Source organism: Clinocottus analis, unplaced genomic scaffold (assembly GCF_023055335.1).
Source record: "Clinocottus analis isolate CAN_PGR_092001 unplaced genomic scaffold, fCliAna1.0.p SCAF_22, whole genome shotgun sequence".
NCBI classification, from domain to species: domain Eukaryota; kingdom Metazoa; phylum Chordata; class Actinopteri; order Perciformes; family Cottidae; genus Clinocottus; species Clinocottus analis.
The window spans coordinates 2,641,611-2,666,580 of record NW_027175954.1 but is presented as its reverse complement, the minus strand read 5'-3'; the positions used below and the strand labels follow the sequence as shown (position 1 = coordinate 2,666,580).

The following is a 24,970-nucleotide window of genomic DNA, read 5'->3' as shown; positions in this document are numbered from 1 at the left end:
TGGGCTTGTTGCCCCGTCCCCATAATCGTTTCAGCCGATACATCCATTACTGTGTCTTTTCTGTGTATGAAATTCAGTAAGAATGTTTACAGTACATTCTCAAGTAAAGCCTGGTGTTAAAATAATTGACATTCTTTCGTTCTGTGATGTCAGTGAAACTAACCTCGTCCTGCTGGTGTTTCACATTTGAGGTCTGCAACTAAACTGGGAGGATTATTCTGTTTGAGCTGCTGGAAACCTAATTTGAAACATTAAAAAAGAAAGCTGGCTTTGATTGACAGTAGCTTAAAAGCTTGAAGAAAACAATGGCAAAGTGGGAAGAATTGGAATTATTTAGTCAGGGGGAACAATATTTCTGTTCGAAAGAGAAAATCAAACAGAATAGGAAGTAAGAGCAGATTTCTTCCAGGAGTAAAATATACTATATCTCAAATGAAGGCTGTTATTTGAGAATTTACAGTTCATCACTCTGGTTAAAGTTAATGCAGGTGAATATTTTTGTATGTTTTATTATTTGATTATTGTCTTTTGTTGTATGATTTTTCTGTTTTGCAGATTAATTTATGGAGTCGTCTTTCTATCCCTCAATCATGTTTTCCTTCAAGCCATTTGCTTGTATGTTCATCTTTGTACTTTTAGTCATTTTCGAGCTGTTTTCCCTTCGCTTCACGTTGTGCTTCAGCAATATTCAACTGCATGTTTCATATTGTTGTTTTTTCCAGTGAAATGGAAATAAAACAATCTTTTTTTGACCCCAGAGCTTTCATTCCCTCATTTACTGGTTGGAAAGCCGTCGTCTGATCGCTGTACCATTCAGTACTTCGCCGAAGCACATTTTGTTGTATTGTGAGCACGAGTCAAGTGATATGATTGTGGTTGCTGTGATAACTCCTGTTACCTTTCTCACGTGTCTCTGCTAACCACAGACCAGGATGTCTCCAGGTGTTATTCCACCATGGACGGACGCCACACGCCCCAGAGTAGAAGGCCTACTCCTGACAGAGAGGTACAACATTGAACACCAACATGCATTTCATGTAATGCAACAAACATACCACCTCAGTTTTATCCTAAATAAGTACACTTTAATCAGTAATGTGGTTGGCACGACACAAATATTTCAGATTTAGCATCACAATGCCACAGCACAGTTACATCTTCTCACAAATATTGAAAAAGCTTTTTTATTTTATGTTTTGCCTGGTAATGCTTGCTGGCTTTCTTTCTCTCACTCTCATCTCCTAGGTCTCCCATAAACAGATGACACAACTTATTCTGTTCTCTCTCCTCCATCAGAAACAGCCTGCGAGAGCCATTTATGATTTTAAGGCACAAACCGCTAAGTGAGTACAGTAAATGCACAGCGCGCGCGCGAGGAAGCTAGCTTTGAAGTGCGAATGCCTAACTGCATATCAACACATCTCGACTCATTGCATTTAAGTTACCATTTTGGATTTGGGTGCATTTCTTGCGTAAAGTTTAATTTGCTTCACTGTCACATCTCACCACCACACCTGGATGGCTTTAACTGATTGCTTTTATTTTGCAGTCTTTAAATATATGCACGAATAAAGCTTATTTTGGCTGCTTCAGTGTTTGACGTTCATATGAAATGAGCCGTGCTGGAATTTTTTTTTTCCCCGGTTAATGTCTTCTTCTCGTTTGTGTGCTGGCACTTTGATGACATGAATGTGTTGCAGGGAGCTGACTTTTAAGAAGGGTGATGCCGTGAACATCATCCGGCAGATAGACAACAACTGGTATGAAGGAGAGCACCGCGGACGGGTCGGCATTTTACCCATATCCTACGTGGAAGTGAGTGTGTCGCTGATGAACTGCATGCAAGCACGACGCCTGTGCACCTTCCAGGGTCTCGTGTGTAATTTGTCCCTCATTTTTCTCCCTCTTCCACACACACACACACACACACATTAACGCCAATGCACACACAAACAGAGGATGCCGTCCTCGGAGAAGCAGCAGCCGATTCGTCCTCCTCCACCAGCACAGGTCAGAGAGGTCGGAGAGGGAGTCGCTCGCTACAACTTCAATGCGGATACTAACGTGGAGCTGTCACTGAGAAAGGTAGCCTGTGTGTTTGTGCGGGAATAAAATGTCAAAGTGTCGTTGAGCAAGACACTGAAGCCCCAGTTGCTCCCTGGGCACTTCACAGCAAACCCATTGCTCCTAAATTGCTAAGGATGTCTTTAATCCAGAGACCAAATTTCATGTATATTATGCTATGAAAAGGTGCAAAAAGTTTTTAAATGAAGACAAAGTACAAAAATGTATTCGTTTCTTGATGTGTTTAAAGCTATTGTTTGTCGAATGGGTTGAAAGTAACGGATAGATTTCTCTGCGATTGTCTCGTATTTCTACAAACAAAACTAAAGCCGCTTAACAAATTTGATGATTTTGAAGTTGATGCTCACATAAACAAATCTACACAGTGTAGAGAGCGAGAGTCCTGTGGATTAGTGTTCAACAGTACTTGTGGCTTCAGCTAACGACCGTGTATATTGTGTGTGTGTGTGTGTCTGTGTGTGCGCAGGGTGAGAGAGTCGTCGTGCTACGGCAGGTGGACCAGAACTGGTACGAGGGGAAGATCCCAGACACAACCAAGCAGGGCATCTTTCCCGTGTCGTACATTGACATCGTCAAGCGCTCCCCGTCCAAGAGTCCCAGCCACCGCATGGACCCGCATGGTTACCCTGTCAACAGGACACCGAGCTCGACACCCATCAAGGTAGGGGAATCAAGGGAAATGCATCATCTGCGTGAAGGAGTAAATACAGCTCACATACACAAAGAACACACACTGTACTCTCTGTTCCACTTTTATAAATTCCACTGTTCCTTCTCTTCCACTTCACCTTCATGGAGCCTCTCTACCACCTACCTCCATCCTCCGCTACTCGTGACCTCCCCTCCCGTCACCCCCCGTTGAGAAGGCTTGACCTGCAAGCTATCACCAGCGAGTGGCTGTCCCTCACATTGGACCCTTCGGAGTCCGCTCCGGCTCGCTCCCTCGCGGCCACCCCTGTCCCGCCTCCACCACCCCCACTCCCCACTGACCTTGCACCTTTCCTCAAGGCACAGGAACCTAAGACACCCTCACCTGCGCCGTCAAATAGAGGCTCCGCCCCGCCGCCCCAGAGATTTCCCATAACTCCTCCGGGGAGACTCGCTTTAGTTCCCGTGCCTCTTCCTCCTCCTCCTCCTCCCCCTCTGCCTCATCCGTCATTTGCCGCTCCACTGTCTGACTCTTTACTGCGGTACAACACTGCAAAAGCAATAGCTCAACCATCACATATTTCTAAGCCGGAGATTTTGTCCTGCACAATGCGAGAGCCAATCAAGTCACCCACACAAGTTCCTCTGCAGGACAGGTCACATGTGGAAGTAAGCAAAAGCAGCACAATGCCTGATGTCGAGCTGCGGGTAAAAGATCCTTATGACGAGCTGTTGTCCATGATTCTGGACGGTTCCACCGGCACAGACTTTTCAAGATTGTCCCCGGTTGAATCCCCAGCAGCGATTCTACCCAGGCAATCCCACAGCAGGTTTAAACTAAAAGCAGAGGAATCCCATGAGCGGGCTGGGAAACCCCCGTCGGTGACTCCAACCGGCGACTCGTCGGGCGTTCGCTTAGAGGCGCAGTTTCACAAGCCGGTCACAGTGGAGCCACTGGCCATCTCTTGGGGAGGGCAGCCCAACACTCTGAATGAGCAACCAGCTGAGCCTCAGAGAGCACCGTCGGTGAAAGGAAGGGGATACACGGAGTTGTTCATTGAGGAAGATGGTGAAGCGAGAGAGCACAAAGGGGAGGACATTGAAGGTGTAAATGAGGGACTCAGTCCACAGGTAGAGCACCGTGTGAGCGTCAGGGGAAATACTACGAGCCCTGGCAGTTAGATGGAGGGAATGTTATGCAATCTTAAAAAGAAATATGCCTACGTTTGCCTTAAAAGTTTGATACAAGGTCAATGTACTCTGTGCCAAAATGCATTTGCAAGGAAGCGTTATGTTAAATAACTAAAACTATTGTCCATGGTGACCAGATAATAATGGAGACTGAGGATTGCATTGACGTTTTCTCGGTTGAGGTATATCCTCAACTACATCCCTCCTTATCATATTTAATATACGCTCAATAGTTTACTTTATATTGAGCAGTAAATAGAGATTTCTTGTGAATTGCCGTGTTACATTGTCATTCACGGGCCACAAACCATGGATATGCTTTTCCTGCGAGGACAAGGCCAGTGTGAGGATAAAGTACTGAACATGATGGGAGGTGTAGTAGTAGATTATTTGTCCATTAAAGTCACTACGAGGCACTTTTAACAGGTGATGAGGCAATCTCACTGTAATACTGGCTATTTGGCTGTTTTTATCGTTAATCTTAAATGCTCGTCATTTGGGCCTTCAAAATCACTCGATCATGCAGGCAAGAATTATTGTGCCAACTAAAAGGGAGGGAGGCGCAGGAGAGCCTGAGCCAGGACTGAGCGGGGCAGATGCTGCAGCAGGGACTTTTTCTAAAGGGACACTACCGCTTCTGTCCACAGGGGCCGCCAAAATCAACACAAAATAAAAGTTCCTTGTCGTAACTTTAATCAAAGAAGAAATATGCATTGACTCTAAAGTCCTAAAATATCACGATTGTATACATAAAAGTAGGTCATATTTTAAATCTTTCCCTCCATGTTCTTTCTGGGGCTCCATACAAATCTTCAGCATTTAGCTTTTGTGTTTCTTCTTCAGAATTGATGTGTGTGTCATTACCTCCGTAGGCAGACGTCTCTCCTTCCTCTTTGACTCGGCTCCTTCCCTCCAGCCTCCCCTCACCCTCAACACCACCCCATCTTACCTCCTTACCTTCCCCTTCATCATCTTCTTCTTTTACTCCCTCATCTTCGTCTACTTCTTACTTTACTCCTTCATCTTCTACTTCCTCTTCTACTTCTTCCTGTACTTCTTCATTTTCTACTTCCTGTATTCCTTCTACTTCATCTTTTACTCCTTCATCTTCTACTTTTTCCTGTACTCCTACTTCTTCTTGTACTCCTTATTTGTCCTCTACTCCTTCTTTTACTCCTTCTTCATCTTCTACTTCTTCCTTTACTCGTTCTTTATCTTCTTTCTCGCGGTCACAGCATCAGCATCATAGCGCCATCCCTCCCACTCCCCCTCTCTCCCCTCGTCCCCCATCCCTTCCTTACCTCATGACATCACCCTCGCCGCCTGTCTCACCACCTCCCCTCCACTCCTCTCACCCTCTCACTCCAAAAGTCCCGTCACCGCTCTCTGTCACTCACCCGTCTCATCTGGTCACCTCCGGCCCCGACTCAGGGTCGCCTATTCCCTTTCCCGCCCTGACTCCCCCTAAGCCCGCCTCTCCTCCCCTCGCCTCTCCGCGCTCTCCCCCCACTGTTCCTCCTCCAGGATGTAGGTCCCCCAAGGTGAAGGTAACGCTGGAATGTTGAGATGATGGCGTTGATTTTAGATCTTGTTCGTGGTGCCGATGACCATGAGAAGTGCTCATCTGATGATGCCTCTCTCTCTAACGATGTATGTCTTGGCCTTGCTGAAGATGAAGCTATGGTTGAAGTGATTAGTCCTCTAATCCATTAACCGTTTGTTATTTATTCAGGAAAATGCTCTGATAATGTGTTGCATTTTCTCTGTTTCATATCCTTGTAAATTGTCTGGCTGTAAGTGAAAAATGCACATCACAATTTACCTGGTTGTGTTTTTTTTTTGTTGTGTTCGACTATTTGTGGCCTTTAGATGAACTAATTGATTAACCAACAGATTAACACAAATGGTGGCTGAAACCGATACCAGGCAATGTTTGCTAGGAATGGTGCTTTTTTTTTTTTTAACGCAAAGTTGAAACCTAAAGTTAATTTCGAGTGGACTTGGTTCACTTCAAAAGTCTTGAATCTAACTTGCCTTAAGCGTTACAGCCTAAGTTAAACTGTAGAAGAGCAATTTATGGGTCCGTCATGTGACACCGTGGGGCCCAAAAGGACTTAAATCATGCAGCGGGAAAGAGACGTCTGTACCTCAGCGAGTACATTAAGTAAATCAACTTCGCAGGACGAACACTTAAAAAGCTCTCATTTAAATCACTAGGTCTTGAAAGTTTTAAAATGCACACTCACCAAATCCATAATTATTCTTTGTCCATTCATTGGCTCGAAAACCCTCGTCCTGTCCGGGACCGCTCATGCAGAAGCAGTGCGGAGGATTCAGTTGGTGTTATACTCTTGAGTCGGTTCTGTTTGTGGGTGTGGGGGCTTCATGTGCCACTGAGCGACTCGGCCGAGCCCCCAACGCTGTAACCAGACCTCTTTCCACCTCCGTGGTGGGAACCCTCGCCGGCAGACAACCCTCGTGTTGTTGGCTGTGGTGTGTGTGTTTGGGAGGCTGCTCCTTGGCGTTTGCATGTCGATGGGTGATGTTCTGCAGCATGCCATTTAGCCTTCGTGCTCGTGCATTCAGCCCGTGTCGTGGAAGCCGCTGACTCGTTTACTGTTGAAGATTACCGGTGTGTTGCTTCTGGTCTTTCTGCCTGTTGAGCAGGACGCAGTTGTTGGTGGTAAACCTCCCCGTAGCCCCATCTTGTCCCGGAGGTCCTACCTGTCCCACATTAAAGGTCGAAGGGTAGGAGGGGCATGTCTTCATTCAACCGTGCTCTGACTGTACTCTTGTCCCCGTGCAGGAAGGACGTCTTAGAAAATAACCGCATCATCCGTCACTGATCACGACACGTACAAACTACAGTGTGCTGTTTTTTCAAATTCAGTGTCGTTTTCCTTTTTCAAGAAAAGATCAATTGTTGTGTGTCTGCTGTGAGTGCTTGGTGTGTCTGTTTCAAAGAATTTTGTCACACCTCTTGGTGGGAAATTACAACTTATTCCTTATGAGCGGCAACCTGAGACAAGTCTCTGCGTTTAACATCTTCACACCCGATGCAAAAGCCTTTCAAATGTACGATTTTGACTTTGTCTGTTTCTGTCTTTCTCACAGCGATTGGTCCAGGATGTTCTCCATGGTGGAGGAGACCCGTAAGTATCTCTCTTATGTATTTAAATATTGTGCTATACTGAGTATGTGTGGAAATACTTTTTAAACAATGCCAAGTATAAGTTTTTGCTTTTTCTTTATTGGTATAATGTTTAAACACAAACAGGAAAAAAAAGGTGATCACAGTACACACAACAGAACCATTATTTCTTATAAATATGATTAATTCCTCTACACAGGTACCAGGCCGTGTACAACTACATGCCTCGCAACGAGGACGAGCTGGAGCTGAAGGAGGGCGACGTTGTAGACGTGATGGAGAAGTGTGACGATGGCTGGTTTGTCGGTAAGAGGAGAGAACGACAACCTTAACCCTGACCCAGTGGCTCTTAAACTTTTTCTGTCACGCCTCACTTTGGAGGAAGCAAAATGTTCGGGCCCCACCGCCCCAACAACATGGGAACAAAATGATCCAACTTTTTTAGACTCCTCCATCTGTGCTTTTTTAACTCATAGATTAAAAAAATAATGAAATCGCTTTCAAGTAAACCAGATTGCTCCATCTGACAAAAACTTTTTTTTAAAACAATGCAAATAAAGTTATACATGTGCAAAAAATAACTCATGTTTGGTAAAAAATATGTCCCTGTTTTCTCCCCATAGTTTCATGTTGAAGTGTCCTTGAGCAAGACACTGAAGCCCTACTGCTTCACAACAGCACAAAGCTCCTTAATTACTAAGGATGATGGGTAAAAAAAATAATAATCCCCCCACTGTGGGATTAATAAAAGATTCTTAACAAAAACCTTTTTTTTTTAAGAGTCTGCATCTCCCTCCCTCCCCCACCTGCACCCTACCTGTAATGCCTCAGTGTCCCACTAGAGGGTCGTACCCCACAGTTTGAGAACCACTGCCCTGACCCATGCAGTTATGGTATAATATGTCTCACCGAACAGCTGGACATCAAATGTACACTAAGAAACAGTCGGTCCAATAGAAGCTATTACCGTGTGTGCCTGGTTTGTGGTCCGGAGGGACTGTGCAAATGTTAAAAGCAGCAAAGACCACTAGGTGGCGCTGTGGTCCCACCACAAGGTCACGGACTTCGCCGTCATCCTTCACAGCTTAGCAGGTCTGATAGCCCTGAGAATCTGTTTTGTTAATCTGAAACATTCTTTTGGGGAAAACTTTGCCCTCCTAAGATGCTCTCATGTGACTGGGTTTGATCTCCGGGGTTTGGCGGCTCTCCAAGCCGCAGTGAGCTGTGATAATATCACTGACAGCCGCTGCCAAGTTTCAAGCACTGACGATCTCATTGTTTTGCCCTCTGTTCCTGAAGGGACCTCTCGACGGAGCAAGCTGTTTGGAACCTTCCCCGGAAACTACGTGAAGCCGCTATAATGATGATTCCAGACCACGCCCCTGGCTCCGCCCCTTTCTTTGCCCCTCAGCACAGCACCCGCAGGACGCCACCTCCCCGGAGGCCTGTCGCACACTCGCGTGTTTGCGTTGCTCTTCGGCTTCACACAGACACAACCTTTAGCTCTAACTAGCCATGTTTAATGGAAGACTTCTTTTCAAAAAATTATGTTTTTTTTGTTTTTGTTTTTTTTAATCTTTTCTTTTCTTATCTTTTTTTTAATCCTTTATTTTTCTATCACGGAGAACCCAAACTTCGTGCTCCAGTCAGCGACCTTTAGCCTTTGACTGTGACGGAAGCATATCGGAGGACACTTTGCGATCAGTCAAACGATAGAAAACGGGGCGCCGCTGTGACGCTTTTCTTTCTCTTTTAAAGGGCAGTACGGTCGCCACCATCACCTCCTTTCTATTTTTGTTTTCTTCGTCTCCAGTTTGTCTCAAACTTTTAAAACACTTGTTACATTTCATTTCAGTGTTCGATTACAAATATCCCCAAAGACGTCGAGTGAAGAGGGAGTTGGAGAAGCAGTATTCTGTTGCATACCGACTGTGTTGAAGGGATTCAGCCATGCAGCCGATGTTTCAGGTCAAAGGATGTCGAGTCCCACACGTACAAGTGGAAAAGACTGTGCATGTCTCAATGTGTAATGTGTCGCCTAATGTATTGACCGGTTGACTTTGGGGGATATGAAAGACGATCATTAATCACTATCGCGCAATCATTTCAAATATTGCAAATGAAAGAAGTGTGAAAAGTATCATTGATTCTTGCATTCGCTGTTTAGACCTGATGTAATAGTTTTTAAAGAATAAGATTAGGAAACATATTTTCGACCAGTTGGTTCTTCATCGTCTCACTAGGATTGATGCACTTTAACGAAACTTTTAACACAAGTTAGTGTTTGTTTTGATCTCAAATTTCACTTCTGATTTGACACACCAGATGTTTTTGACTGTGGACACACGACCAACACTTCGGGATGAAGTTCGATGTGCGAGGAGGTGACCGACCTTTTTAGGTATTATATTTATTAGAGGACAAGTGTCGGTCGTTACGAGACGTTTTTTTTCTTTTTTCAGAACGGTCGGAAACAACGCGACGCTTTTCTAACGTCGCACGTGTGAAGGCGTTTTATTTTACTATCGTTGTTCAGATAAGGCGATCAGATAACTGTTCATGGGGCTGCAATGGCGCAAAGGTGTCATGATGTTTTATGCCGAGCTATTTAAGTCAGACGCAGGACGGGAAGACGTTTCATCAAACCCTCCGGTGGTGTCTTGTAAAACCGGCCGTCACCGCGTTCATGTCATATACTGTTTTATTGTCGGCCCCTTTGTAGCTTGTCACGCTCGGTGAATATGATGTGTTTTTATTTTCTCATGTTATGTGTTTCACATGGACATCAAAACAATTGTTAAAGCACCTTAAGATATATCTTGTTTTATCATTCACCGTCCTTCACGTCACCCCGTCATCCACTATTTCAGTTGGTGTGAGGACACTGTGTGTGTGTGTGTGTGTGTGTGTGTGTGTGTGTGTGTGTGTGTGTGTGTGTGCGCGTGTGGTGTTTTTGTAAGCCTTTTGTATGAGAGCTGTAAAATGGCCAACATCCACTTGCTTTATAAAGTCAGCTTTTTTCTCACCCACCATCATATTTGGTTTCCTCTCCTTCTTTCTTCGCATTCTTCATCAGTGGTGCTAATTTCCACTTTTTTCAAAGTTATTATTGTAGCCGGGCGTGTCGGCCATTTCTTTCTTTTTTCTTTCTTTCCTTCTTCCTCCAGATCTGCGTTGTTTTAAAAGCCAGTGACATATTTAAACTGAAGTTAATGTAGATAGTGAGTAGAGTTGGTGATTGCTGCCTTATATCCAACTCACTAATTTACTAGCCATGTATATGTAAACCTCTTTTGTGATGCAAAAAACTTTAATTCATGCATACATAGCGTAGAAAGCATCAGGACGGTGTGCACAGAATGACCACACACTACAGTGTTGACCCTCTGGTCCGCCTTTGATACAACATGAAGAACAGATTTGGATTGAAGATTTGACTCCTGCTATGTTTATACATGTAATGAAAATGTTAATCTTATATGTTATTGGTGTTAATATCAAATTCGATGCACACTCTTGGACCTAAGTATTTCTACAATATCTTAGCATTTGTTGGATGATTTTATGGGGCTGTATTGCTAATAAAATCCAGCTGGTAGATGAAATATTTCTAATGATTTCGTCCAGTCAGCTTAACAGGAAGACGACTTCAATGGTGGATGACGGAAAACAAGAAAAAATCAAATTTGTGTGGTTTAAAAAGTACGATCCAGAGATGTCGACCCCTTTTCTTCCAATTCTTTTTATTTTAAGCACTACGGTGTTTCACACAGTTGGCCTGTTGGTGGCAGTGGTGTGCAAAAAGAGAAAAGCAGGTTATCTTTTAAAATCTAAAACCATGTTATTGCCGACCACCAGTGGTCCAAAGTACCAAAAAAACCAACAGTTTATTGGACCGTCTGTCTTGTGGCTTCGTGCCCACCATGAAACCGATCCGCTTGAAGGATCAGTCATGTTCTCAACGTCTTTGCCCCGCACTGTTTACAGCAACATTACTCAAACAAGAGTAAATCATGTATTTGTTGGGGACTATTTTCAGCTGTGCATTAAAAACAGGAGAGGACTCCCTGATCTGTATGTCCATAGCAGAGAGAAACAATCCACATCAGGCGTTGACGATATTTAATAGGATCAATAGATGTCAGAAAGTGTACTTCTAAATATGCTTTTGTTGCAGGTGTGAATTAGTCACAGAGAGAATCAGTCCAAAAAGTCAAACTGACTCTTTACGCAGGTGGTGGATTGTGTGCTGTGACTCTTAACTGGCACTTTGATTCAGTTACTTCATGGCAAAGCGATGAGCGGAAGCCTATCGCAGATGACGAGAGAGAGACGATGTGTTGAAACTGGATTGTTGGCGAGCTCGGGGGGGGGGGGGGGGGGGGGGGGGGTGAGAGTCCTGGGTCCCGTCCAGATCAATAGTGGCTGGAATGTGCCTGTGGGACGTCCAGGGCCTCCGAGTGGAGCTGCGCCTCCACACCAAATAAGGACAGGAGCAGCAAGACCCGTCAACCAGAAAGAGAGAGAGAGCGAGAGAGAGAGCGAGAGAGAGAGGAGGCCAGCCAGACTGTGAGCTGGTTTACATCCTCACTCCGTCTACGAGTGCCCATGTAGGTCCTCGCACACCGTGAGCCAACACTGGATTTGTTTAGGGCGACTGAAGCCTGGGTAGCGGCTCATTCACCAGCTGATATGCTGGAGTATATTCTGGGAGAGAACTAGAAACGGAGAAAAGAGGAAATAATAATTTTTAAAAAAAAAGTGTTGAAGAGAAATAAGAAGACTGGCATGCGAGTGCTGGTGGAAGGAGTCTGGGAGCCGGTTCCCAAAATCTGACCAATTACCTCGCTCGTGGGGGTGGGGTCTGTCCATTCTCCTCCCCCTGCTCCCACCCACACGGGTCAAAATCTCCATCCCTTTGATATCCCTTTGCTCTTCAACTCGCTTCCCCGCAGCGTGCAGTTTACTGTCGGTGCTGTTGCTCTCCAACAGCGGCAGAGAGGGGAGGGGTGGGGACATTTAAAGGGTCATGCCACTCAAAGTCGTGCTGAACGGTCCGGCCCCCTGGGGGTTCCGCCTGGCCGGAGGAAAGGACTTCAACCAGCCCCTGACCATCTCCAGGGTGAGTGAGTGATAGAAGGTCTCTGTGAACGATCCGCGTCACAACTTGATAAGAAAAAGCTTTTCGGCATCCTTTTACTGCCGGTTGATCATTTGCCTATCAAGGCCTTGACAATGTTTCTACTGTCAGAAGCCAGGTGTCTAAAATGGCATCGTACTTTTAGTCCAGTCTGTGATCCGGTCCGGAGGAGCCCGTGTAACCGTGAGCCTCGACGTTGCGTTTCCAGGAGGGTTCGTTGATCTAGAAAGAGTCTGTCCGGGCCGGTATGGGGCTTGCACCTGTGCCACAGTGAATGCAAGAGGCTTAGATACAAATAGCAGCTTACACTGTACTCTGACATGTGCACACACACACACACACACATATACACACACTCGCTCAAATGTGTCATTGAGTGGATTTCAGACCAGAGTATAAAGGAGCGCAGTGTGCTAGTCAACTGGTGAGGACTAGAAAGTTCCTTAAACATCGTTTTTTTGTTTTAATCCTTCACTCGTTCGCAGCCGAGTCAACGCGTGGAAAAATGAATGTGTCTTTCCTGGAGAAGATGAGCACAGTGCCACATGTGCATCACCACAGTGCAGCTGTTCAAACGCTTGTAAAAAGTCGGCGTGAGGTCACCACGCGGCGAGTCCTTATTGCGGCCTCGATGACGGACGACACGCGTAAAAACCTAAACGGGACTCACTCGAGAAAACTCTGAGGAACCGAGTTGCCGACCCTTTGGATGGTCGAGCGATCTCTCACAGTGGACGGATGCTGCAGATTCAGATGGAATTTAGCTTCATCTGTTGATAAAAGGATGATTTCCTGAGTGTAATTTGGTTTTTCCTGTTTAAACCACACTTGCAAGAAAAAAAAAAACAGATAGTAACTGATAAAACAAAAACGTATCCCATTTAAAGGAGTCGCTCGACACATTGATGCGCCTCTCCTTGGCCAGAGTTACGTGAGACCTTCAACACCACGGTTAGCCTAGCTTAGCACAAAAAAAAAAGATAGCTGAATTATTCGAGAAAAAGTACAAAGTCCGTTTATAAAGCCAGCAAACACGCTGAATATGAACAGCGGTGTGTTCATGAGCAGTCGGAGGTCACACAGGCTCAGATGAGAGGAGGCCCAGTAATCCCGCTCTGTCGGGCTTTTGTCCGTCTATATTTAGGAGAAGACCTCAGGAACTAGTGACTGAAAGCATACTTAGGTCTCCAAACCACTGGCTCCGTCCAATAACCCCACAGCTGTTGCGCGAGTGGACGTGTGACGAGACGGATGGACGAGGAATCCGGGAGGGTAAACGATACGCGAGCAGTAACACAAGAAGCCGTGTCTTAAAATGTACTTTTAAGGGCGGGAGAGATTCAGACCCAAAAAAAAGAAAAAACAGTGAAAAAGCTCTGCTATACCTGACGAAACATCTCACCGATACAGTCGCTGAACTATCGGGCTTCATTTAAAACACAAACGTCTTCCTTCACTGCCATTTTTGGTCAGGAACGTCCTTCTCTGTGTGACCGGCCGGTGTTCCCAGCTGGTGGAGGAAAGTAAACAGGAGCGATAATCATCTCTTCCCTCAGCGGCCTGAAAGAGGCTCGGAGCCAAATTTACACATCCAGATCAGTTTATTTCATCTTCCTGTCCTGAGCCTGTGGGAACAGTGGACTGTCTTCTGTTGGAGAAAATAACCCCGGTGATGTCATCGGAGTTATTTTAGCTCGAGGCTATACATCGGTAAGAATAAAATGTCTTTGCACACCAGAGGTGTGGCAAATAAACACAAAGTCCTCTCCTGTGAATAATTTGCATCAAAACTTTTCATATTGGCAGCAATGCAAATTTGCTACAGTCGCATAACTTTACAACTTAAAGTTTGAATAGATTCATGCCGGCAGATGACGTCTCACAGAGGATCCTATTGATCCAGAACACCCTGAGGGAAATTATTGTATAGCTGTATCAGCCATTTTTTTTTATTTGTGTCCGTTCCGCACACAGTGGTTGGTTGATGCCTTTTATTTGTGGTGCAAAAGTTACGAAACATGACTTTTTTTTTTGCCACGCAGGATTTGCGTTTGTGTGAAAGTACTTATGACAAAAGCAACAGTTCAGAAAACTATATTGACGTGACGATAAATCACACAAGACCCTGTGTGTAACAAACGGCGTTAGGCCTGCGTCAAAAACATGGTCCTTGATTGACTCAGTCAGTTACCAGGCAGGATGGGATTTTGCAATTTAGCTGTACTAATGGAAGCATATGACTCACCAATAGCAGACTGTGGATATGAAGCACGCAGTGGGCTCCATATTTCACACGCTCATCTCCTCCGCTATCTATTTTGCACGGGCACTGCCGCTGCTTTCTGCGCTTCACCAAAACAACTCTGATTGGTTGAAAGAAATACAATCAAGCCACAGTGTCATTCGTCGAGAGGGGAAAAGAACAACGTATGGAGCCAGACCGTCCTTTCACCTCTGCTGCATCTAGTTTCTAATCTGTTTGACTTTGAATTTGTATTAACTCCAACGTGTTTTTTTAAATAATTATTATCAGGGTTTTTTTCGCCACTTGGGGGCAGCGCTACAATCTCTAGACACAATATTAGAAAAGTCGTCGCCTGAACACATCCAGCCCACACGGAGGAACGTCATGATTCATTTAAAATGTCAGTCCGATCTCCTTTTAGCTTTGTTTTGGTCTCCGCCAACTCCTGAGGGGAGAAATCTGTCTCTTGAGCAGCTTCCTGCTCACCGGCTACCTCACACGTCTGCAGAATCAAGTGACAGGAGTTGTTAATTAGTTTGTCACGAACCGTGATCCCCTTTTACTTTACGCACAGTCATTTGACACACTGTTGAAATCATGATGAACGCCGCTTGAACACTGTACGCTTCACGACAGCAAACCTTGTGACCGGCCAGATGACTTCTTATTGGAAAGATTATTCCTGAAAGTGGATTCCCTCTTTCCGTTTTGAAGCCCTCACTTCATTCATGCTCACATCTCAAGTAACGACGCTGAGTTTTTCTTCTTCAGCTGAGGAAGGAAAGATGGGAGGAAAGAAAAAGGAGGGGAGAGCGGGGGGAAAGGTAGCGGAAGCAGCGGAGACAAAGGAAGAAAAAGAAAACGGACGAATGTTTGACTGATCTGAGCTGCGTGTAAACTGAAGAATCCAATAAAAAGCATAGTTGTTGTGCACAGAACCAGATAACAGACACTCGGAGCAGTAAAACATACAGTCAGACAGCAGCCCCTCCAACAAACGCTCCACTGTAAATCACTGCTCCCTCTTTGGCAGCATGAGGCATCCCCTCAGCACTTTCATCCACAGTTATTTATAGGCGGATGACCTCATTCAAGTTTCAATGCAACATCGAGCTCTGTCCCGTAACGCAATATGGCTGCGCATAGGTCAAGGCCAGTGCGAGTGCGGGAATGTTCAGTCGGGGTTTGAAGTTGCCTCCTACGGTATTTTTCGGTGACCCCGCTGGCTCTCTGGGAGTTCTTGTTCATCTCGGTCACTTCCTGGCCAGCAGCAATACTTATTCCATCTGGATGCTGTCACTTAGTGGGAAGCAGCGGCTGTTTACTTTATCGCCCTGACAAGGGACGAGCGGTTTACATGGACGCATACCAACCGGCTCAATCTGCACCTCACACAGCAGCTAGTGCTTGGCAGAGTACATGTGGTGGGGGAAATTTTTTTTTTAAAAAAGGTGGATTTAGGTCATGAATGGCCTGAATCTTTTCTGTTATGCGTTTCTACTGAGTAGCCGGGCTTCTTAGTGGAGTCTGTGTTTTGTATTTGGCAGCGAGACTCTCGTGATGAGAGCACTTGAGGTATGCTTAAAGAGATGAAGTGCCAGTGATGGAGAACAGACCACAGCTTCTCATCATGCTGCCCACCTGTTGTAGACACAGGACCGTTGGAATGGGAGTTTAGTTTTTTTTGGTTTCTGTCTACAAACTAGACGACTTTGCTTTAGATTCAGTCTGATGTCAGTAACTCTGAGGACATTCATCTACATACCTGTAGTGTGGAAGCCTACATACATTGAAAAAGATGATGGAAGAAGAACTTAACAATTTGGAGTAAACCAGCAAGCCAGAAGCCTTTATATTATTTAAATAGGAAGACATGAACCTATTAAAAATGGACTCATGGAAGATCAAATAGAGCCTAACACAAGATGAACTAACATGACCAAAATGACTTTAATAGGAAAAACAAAACGAGTATAAACAGACTAATTTCGTGCTAATCGGAAGTTTACATGACTCTGTTTTTAGATCCCAAACTTCTCACGACCCTCATCAATTCGAGATGCCAGTTGAATTTGAGCAAAGGATATTTTTCAAACTCTAAAAATTGACTCAAATCTTCATGGATCTTTTTTCCAAGGCCCTAAACTAATATTTAGTAACGTAAAAAGGAACCGCTTGGGGGATTAATTAGCAAAGAAATCAAAACAGAGTGTCTGTATTTCTGTTGAATATGTTTCTCCTTCTCCCGACTTCCAGATCACCCCCGGCAGCAAGGCCGCCGTGGCCAACCTGTGTGCCGGTGACGTGGTCCTGGCCATCGATGGAGTCGCAGCCAGCGACTTGCTGCACTGCGAAGCCCAGAACAAGATCAAAGAGTCCACCTACCAGCTCAGTCTTACCGTCGAAAGGTTAAAAGCAACAAAAAGCATTGCACACAAACAAACCGGTGGCGGGCACAGTAGAGGCGACACCTGCTAAATCCCAATAATACACGCTGGGACTGTGCGGCACTGGTTCCCAACCTTTTTGGCTTTTAACAAAGGTTACGAAAGTGTAACCCCAGTTTCTATGAGCACAGGCCGAGGCCCCGACTGGACTATGCGGGTAGTTCTCTCCTCCAATCAGGAGCTTGTGTCCGCTGCAGATGGGAGAAGTTAGCCTTCTGGGCTTACGGCCAGAAACGGTTTATTTTAACCCAAATCATGAGATTTCCCTGGGTCCAGGGCTCTGCCTCTTCTTTTAGAACTAGAGTTACAACATCGTAACCTTCGTACTCACACAGGCTCTCTACTGGACTCTATGGGTCCAGTGGGTGGAGCCCGATGAACGCACGCACGGCTGCGGCATAAAAATCGACCCGACGACACGGATCCGGACCGACGCGGTCGCGGCGGTCGTCACCAGAGGGAAGTCCCGGTGGAGCGATGTCGGTGGGGAGGCTCATCTACCGGATGACATAGTGCCGCCATCTTCACTGTCAAGCTGTGACTCAGCAGGATCTCGAGCTCCTCCTCGCTCCAAGCGCAGCTGACCGTGTGAATGCACGTGTGAAGACATGGCGGCGGGGGGGCGCTGGCAAAGATCTTGGAGCGACGACTCCATTTATAAAGAAAAGCAGCCACATCGCTGGTTTATCCAAGAGATAGAGGATGTCGAGCAGGGATGTTTCCTCCTGATTGGTCCGATTACGCTGATGCAAACTTTCAGTCGGTGAACGGACGCTTCTGATTGGAGGAGAGTGTTACGCAGCGCGTCCAGTAGAGGGCGGAGCCTGTGTGGGTTAATTAGAGCTCTTTTAAAACAAAGTTTTGTCTTACCATGTAAGTCTTCACCTTCCCTTGTGTGAGTGTTCATGTTGGAGGCCTGATGAGTCAACATTGTCCAGTAATGAACGTCCTAAATGCCTGTCAATCATCTCACAAACCCTTCAAATGTGTCTTTTTTTTTTAAAAATCAGGTGAATTTTAACTCTTCATTTACACTCAAACCCCACTTGACAAAGTTAAAATAGTTTCCTATAGTGTGACAGGAAAAGAGCAGATGTTTAAACCTAAATTAAGTTAATTTATAGGTTGGGATTAGACACAATTTATAAACACAGACTCAAAAACAGGATAATTCAACAGCTATTAATCAAGTTGTGGTGACCTTCTGACCAGAATCTGTTTTCATACTTTCCAGGAATGAATCAAGACTGTGGTCCCCGCGTGTGGTGGAGGAGGGTAAAACTCACCCATACAGGATGAACCTAGAGGCAGAACAGCAGGTTTGCGAGCGTGTTTGACAAACAACCTCACGTTTGTCAAAAGAGCACAGTTTCGCTTCACGTCCTTATCCCGCCGCTGTCTCCATGAAGACCTTGCTTCGTCTTCTCCTCCTCGCAGGAATTCAAACCCATCGGCGCGGCTCACAACCGGAAAGCTCAGCCGTTTGTGGCGGCGGCGAACATCGACGACACGCATCAGGTGGTCAGCAGCGCCTACAACACGCCGATAGGCCTCTACTCCTCTGGCAACATCCAGGACGCCATGGAGGGCCAGATCCGAGGCCTGGTTCTACCCAAGCCAGACAGGTGATGGTTCTCTCTCTACCTGCAGCCTCCTTCAAGGCCTTGCATCCATATCTTAAATAAGGAGAATCAGGATGATATTTTTGACATATTTGTGAGATATTGATTAAAAAAAAAAAAAGAGACTATTTTTTCCACAGAAGTGACCTTCAGCCTTCCCCTCGTACCTGATGTACAGCGTGTCACACGGACAACATATTACCACAGGAAGTAATCTGCCCCGGCTTGACCATGAATTCAGAACAAGACATATTTCATATTTTAATCAAAGATAAGTCACGTCGGCCAAAACAACGCCGACTCATTCTGCAGCACTCTGAGTTCACTGTGATGCATTTATGAGCAGCGTAAGAGATGATCATTATTTAATAGAACAACGAAGGAAAGAAAGTATTGCAATACGTCTGAAAACGAGCGTGTTGCTAAACTGCGACTTCCTCCTTCTATTCCTCAACTCGTGATTTGTCTCACTCGTCCCACATTCAGCATCCGGACCGTTCTTTCTCCTTTTAAGGCTGACTCAGCGTGTTGTAGCTCTGTAATCTCCAGCTGGTTCTTCTCACCTGATCGCTGCAGTTAAGATGGCAATGCATCATCTCTGCCCCCCGAGCATGAATCCCTCTTCATAAAACCGACTCAGTGGTCTGGGGAAAAGACGCTGCATTCGTCACTGTCGTATCGTATGTCAAGGTTGCTAGATAGCAGCGCTGCGGTAGTACAACTAGTATATTTATTGGTATGCTTGTGCTTCCATTTTATGCAACGTTACACTTCTAGTCTCAGTGAAAACCTTTCACTCCACTTTTTGTCTGACAGCTTTATTCGTATTTTTTATTAGTTTGTTTTGTTTTATTTTATTTTGCACAGGAAAAAAAATACACAAACCTAATAAAGATAAATAACGCCACAGTGCAGGAAGAGGCAGAAACCCTACTGGGCTTATTTGAAGCCTCCGCATTATTAACAAGATATAATATGTTATGACAACAAACAACAATAACTCAACATTGTTATGCAGTACATGTACCTCAAAGTTTGAGGATTTCTGAATGTTTCTGAAAATGTTAATCAGAGAAAATGTTCTTAAGCTTAAGAAATTATTATAAAATAAAGAAAAAAAGCCTCAGATCGGCTGAAAAATGCCCCTCCCCTCCGCCCAAAAAAAAGAAAGACAGCGGTGCCACAAACGTATATGCTGATCTTATAGAAAGTGTGTGTGTGTGTGTTTGTGTGTGTGTGTGTGTGTGTGTGTGTGTGTGTGTGTGTGTGTGTGTGTGTGTGTGTGTGTGTTGCTCAGCCCCAGGACTCTGGTCAGCATCGAGGACTCTGACGTGTACCAGATGTTGCAGAGAGACCAGGAGGAGCCCCAAGAGCCTCGGCAGTCCGGCTCGTTCCGAGCGCTGCAGGACTTCATCGACAGCGACGGTGAGCTCCTCGTTTCTCTCGGACTGTCACTTCCCCAACACAAAAACATCTCACAGGTCGAAATGATTACAGACGCAAAGTTTCATTCTTACTGACAGACAAACACAATGCCTCACAGATGTTTAAAAGTTAAAGGCCGCAGGAACTTATTTTCTAAATGAGCTTTTTATTATGAGCTCTGGGGTTCTGCATGAACACACACAAGTTAGACCTGCTGTTGTTCTTTCACATGAGAGTTTTGTGTTCATCTTTTCCTCTGATCTCTTCGGTTTGAATGGGCGAGGGCTCAGATTGATGAAAAGAGATGCAGTCATATAAACTTGATAAACAATACCTGAAGAGATTTTTTACTTGCTTACTTATGCATTGATGAGTTTTTAATGTCAAACAAAATACTTCAAATGTGAAGCAAAGTTTTCAGGGTATTGAATGCAATTTTCTCTTCATGAGCCGCAGCTCTTTTTGAAGTTTTTAGGAGTGTCATTGTGGTCGTGTGGAAGGATTTAGTTTAATTATACTACATTTCATATTAAAGCAATGAGGGCTGGAGCTCATCAATTGAGTCTGAGACATTTCATAAGGTGCAGCAGAAGAAAAAAAAAAACAGATTTCACACAGCTTACTTTTTTCAAAAAGCTATTTACAGTTTTTACGCACATCAGGATCATTTTGGGCGTTTGTTGTTTTGCCCACAGACACTTCCACATGTGGACAAGAGGAGCCACACGAACAACCCGCTGTAACTCCTACACACAGTTGCATTCACTGAACCACGTTGCTCATTTGATGACCTTTTAACTGTGGCAAACACAGTTATATAGATTCTATTTTTTTCGTCCACAGGGAACAAAGATGGAGGTTAACACCATTGTTTGAATCACTTATGCAACACGTTGACCCTATATGATTCATAACATACACAGAGTGCTACACAATATATAATTAAGGCGAGCCCTCATGTTTTACCCATGTTCAAGTAGTGTAGTGTTGGAGCTACACAATGCTTCGTTACAAAAAGCACTCCTCCATGTGTTTCCTCCGCTAATTGGGTTGGAAAACTGCATCCTGATAGGATTGAAGTTATGAAGTATGCTCATACCTGATAAGGAAGCATTCATTAGGACTTCAAGAGGCTTTAAGTGTCCTTGCCTCAATTCTCTGGAGTGCTTTGTTTGTTCGTGAGCACGGGGGGGGTTGTTCTGATGTGTGGTCTCTCTCCCGTGTGGGCAGGCACTCGTCCCATTGTGACCAGGGCGGTGAAAGCCCCGACGAGCAAACCGACTCCGCCCACAGGAAACCTGCAGAAGCTGCCCGTCTGCGACAAGTGTGGGAATGGGATTGTGTGAGTAAACTATAGGAGAGAAAAAAACGTAATCATCTGAGATGCACATTCCATTTATGGACACTAACAAAAGCAAAGGGACGTGTAGGAGCGCCACGGTCCAGAGCAACGCCACGAAACATCCCTTTTGTCTGAACACACGCAGGCTGCACATTAAGCTTCATGATATACTTTGTACTGCAGGGCTGTTGTGCATAATGTAACTGTTATAACACACGTTACACATATCTACGGTGTTTAACAGACATAGGAATCATTTTGTTCATTGACAACACTAACCTCAACCTTAAAGAAGCAATATTTATAATAATAAACCACTTTTCTGTTGGTATGATGTGCCTTTTAAAGTTCAAATAAAAGCTTGTCATTTCCTCGCCAAGGCTTTTTCCAAGTGGCAAACCAATAAAAAATATGAATGTAACATACACAATTACCTGTCATCAGCTTGTGAATAGTTCGTACATGTATTTTAATAGTGATATCACTTTGTAACACATTGTCATTAGATATCATTATGATATATGAATGTGTTACTGTGTACTCAAGTATTCCTGTTAAAACACCAGTTATAGATGCTTCATAGCATGAGTAACTTAGTGAGTTTATTACACAACTCGTACCATTCATATATAGCTTATATTATTATGATGTGTGTTGAAATTGTTTGTGCAGTCTCAGTGTCGCTTTCAGGTCCTCCTTGTCAGTGTCTAGTATAGAAAGGGTGTATTTATACCATCGTGTACTGTACTGGTTTTACCATTACTACTACACTGCACACATACGCCATTTTCTTTTGACATCTCCCTCTTTTGTCTTCCACGCTGCAGCGGGACGGTGGTCAAAGCGCGAGACAAATACCGTCACCCCGGTTGCTTTGTGTGCTCCGACTGCGACGTCAACCTCAAACAGAAGGGCTACTTCTTCGTGGAGGGGCAGCTGTACTGTGAGACTCACGCTCGCGCTCGCATGAGACCACCGGAGGGACACGACCTCATCACGACTTTCCCTTCTGCATAGATTCACAACAAACACTCACACAGACACACACACAGAGCAACAGACGCCTCTGTGTCCTACATCTGCTGTGTGCGTTTGTCCGCGCTTGTTTATCTGATGTCGTCTGTGTGCAGTAATATATATATATATATATATATATATATATATATATATATATATATATATATATATATATATATATATATATCGATAAGAACACACTTTCCTCTCTGATCTTTGCAGCAGAGTGTTTTCTCTGTGGAGGAATGTTTCACAGTTGGTTGTTTAGAGAGCCCAGCGGCAGTGGCTGCAAAACACACTGAGACTTGCCAGTTTCTCATAATTCGTTGTCTTTGCAATAAAGGGCTTTGCTCATACTGACTCGTAGATGACCTCTGTATGTGAAGTCTGAAGATGAAACGCACCACCTGTGGGGATCAACACACACAGCTGTCTGCATCGCCTTTTTATTGGACATCAACCTCAGGTTTACGAGCATTTTGTGGGGGACAAAAATGGACTTGAAGCCTAAATAAACGCTTCAATTTGTAGTTTGAGAAGCGTCTTCTCACGGGTACGTACTCTGATCCGACTTTGAATAGAAAGGAGCCGTCTTTAATGTTATTAATACCACCTGTGCTAAAAAAAAAAAGAAGCTTTTTGGAAGTGATTGGAGTTGAAGCTGATGCTGCTCCGACCAGTGTAAAAAAAACTTTCAAACCTTTATTGGGAGAGAATAAGCAAATATATATTTTGTATTTTTTTTTTTTATTCCAAAAAAACAACAAAAAGCCTGTTCACTGTCTCTCAATCTTTTGTGTTTTCCTTTTTTTCCCCCAATTCATTTTAGCTGAACTTCAGTTCCACTGAGGTAATCAGAGGGTAATTCAGATCACCTGTGCAGGGTGTGCGGGCAGGCTCCTAATTACACATTGAAAACAGCTTGGTGCACTTCTCCTCCTGGCCAATCAGAGTCACAACGCCCTTTCTTTCAGCGCTTTAGTGGCGGGAAGCTGCTCATCCACGACATTGTGATCCTCTCTCAATGTAATGCAGACCTCCTTTTGAGTGTTGTGAACCCTCGTCTGAGTAAATCTTGAGGAAAAATAAAATCTTTCCACCTGCATCAGGGCAGTTCTTGATTTGTGCACAACCCTGCAGGCTGTATTTAATTTAGTTTATTGGCCTATTTTCTTTGAAAGCCCTTTGTACACATGTCCTTATTATCAAAGAGGCCTTTTCTTCTGTGAGAGCACCGATTTTGCTTTCGCAGGCTTTGTCCCGATCTGCTATAAATTCAAGTCAATCAGTGCCGCCTAGGCACAACACACACATGTTGCGGTTCAACCTGACACACGGGGGGGGGGGGATTTGTCCGCCGCAGAATCTATAACCAATACATGTCTCTTCTGCTTTTAACACAATCCAGCCCCGGATTAGTTTTTAATTTAACGTCATCTCCAAATTACAACATGCTTCCAGTGAGATGGATCACATCTGGTTACATCTGGTGTTTGTGGTAAGTCTCTTGCAGCCTGGTCTTCATCATCTGTTCTTTCGGAGGGGGAAAATGCATCATCGCTGGCCAGCAGCCACACAGTGATGGACCTGACCACTGAGCGGACTGGTCGACCCGGACGCACAGAAACTTTGATGAAGTGACGTAATGTCAGGAGGGAACTTGCTGGCAACACGAAAAATACATCGTGAATATGAGCTGATGTTATCCACCTCTTTGTCACACCAGTATTGATCCTGTAGAGACGACAACACTTAGTATGAAGGGTCCTCTTTGGATTGCTTCAGCATCCATTATACAACTCAAACAACTATTGCAGCGCTGTTCCCTTTTTTAATGAGTTGCCGGCTAGATATTTCATTTTAATTAAGTGCAGATGAAAAGGACAGCGGGGATAAAGATGTGATTGATTAGATTAAGAGATTTCGACTCCTGTTTCTGCTCCAGACGGTTACACAACAGAGTCCGCTGGGGATAAAGCACACTCACAGCGTCCATCAATACTCATTTGTGTTGTGCTTTTCAAAACTAAAGAGCTAGATTGCATTGAAACTGAGGTAAATTATCCACCCCCAAAAAAATGAATATTTTCATTTGATGCTATGGTGCAGTAATTCAAAAAAAGATATATGAATAAATAAACCCCTCAAACTCTCCAGTGACAGTACTGCACCGTGGGATGCAAATGCATCCAAGTACACTGTTTAATACTTCTATTGCGGCTCAACAGCATCAATGAGCCTACACATTAATGGTTTAGTACTGCACACTGAGAGAAGTGAGTCCTGCTGCCGTGGTAAGACCCTTTTGACACAGCGGGGGGAGCTACAGTATCATTTTTACCTCTTTGAGCCTCACGTTAGGAACGGATATTGAACCGTATGTGGTGCCGAATTCACTCAAATAATGATTATTTTAATCATGAATTGATTTAAAAGGACAGTTTGAAATATATATTTTTCCTCTTGATCACCTCACAGCAGGGAGCTCGTGGATCATGTTATAAGTTTCTCGATAACGTACTGCTAGCTCACTGAGCTAACGGTGCAGTTACACGTTTTAGAGTAAACTGGACCATAAAGCGGGGAATGTTTTTAGGGAGTTGCTACCTTGTGATTGACAGGTTCATTACGTCACCGTTCATCGGTCTGGGCGTTAA

The 24,970-nt window shown here is 44.5% G+C and overlaps 2 protein-coding genes across 2 annotated transcripts in view; both read left to right on the top strand.

Moving 5' to 3' along the window:
- The window catches only part of sorbs2a (sorbin and SH3 domain containing 2a), a 47,383-nt gene extending 36,701 nt beyond the window's left edge, over positions 1-10,682 (top strand). Inside the window, exons 19-27 of the mRNA XM_068588849.1 lie at positions 927-1,006; positions 1,246-1,343; positions 1,701-1,815; positions 1,957-2,085; positions 2,552-2,746; positions 2,884-3,864; positions 7,039-7,076; positions 7,275-7,381; positions 8,375-10,682. Of these exons, the coding sequence (XP_068444950.1) occupies positions 927-1,006; positions 1,246-1,343; positions 1,701-1,815; positions 1,957-2,085; positions 2,552-2,746; positions 2,884-3,864; positions 7,039-7,076; positions 7,275-7,381; positions 8,375-8,436 (1,805 nt within the window). The 3' untranslated portion in view covers positions 8,437-10,682. The remainder of the gene's footprint in view (positions 1-926; positions 1,007-1,245; positions 1,344-1,700; positions 1,816-1,956; positions 2,086-2,551; positions 2,747-2,883; positions 3,865-7,038; positions 7,077-7,274; positions 7,382-8,374) is intronic.
- Positions 10,683-11,694: 1,012 nt separating this feature from the next.
- LOC137792984 (PDZ and LIM domain protein 3-like) lies at positions 11,695-22,433 on the top strand. The gene is made up of 7 exons (XM_068588853.1): positions 11,695-12,197; positions 16,717-16,868; positions 18,142-18,226; positions 18,345-18,532; positions 19,827-19,954; positions 21,185-21,296; positions 22,124-22,433. Exons 1-7 carry the CDS (start codon positions 12,105-12,107, stop codon positions 22,311-22,313), a joined length of 948 nt encoding a protein of 315 aa, XP_068444954.1. The 5' UTR covers positions 11,695-12,104; the 3' UTR covers positions 22,314-22,433.
- The last annotated feature ends 2,537 nt before the right edge of the window (positions 22,434-24,970 follow it).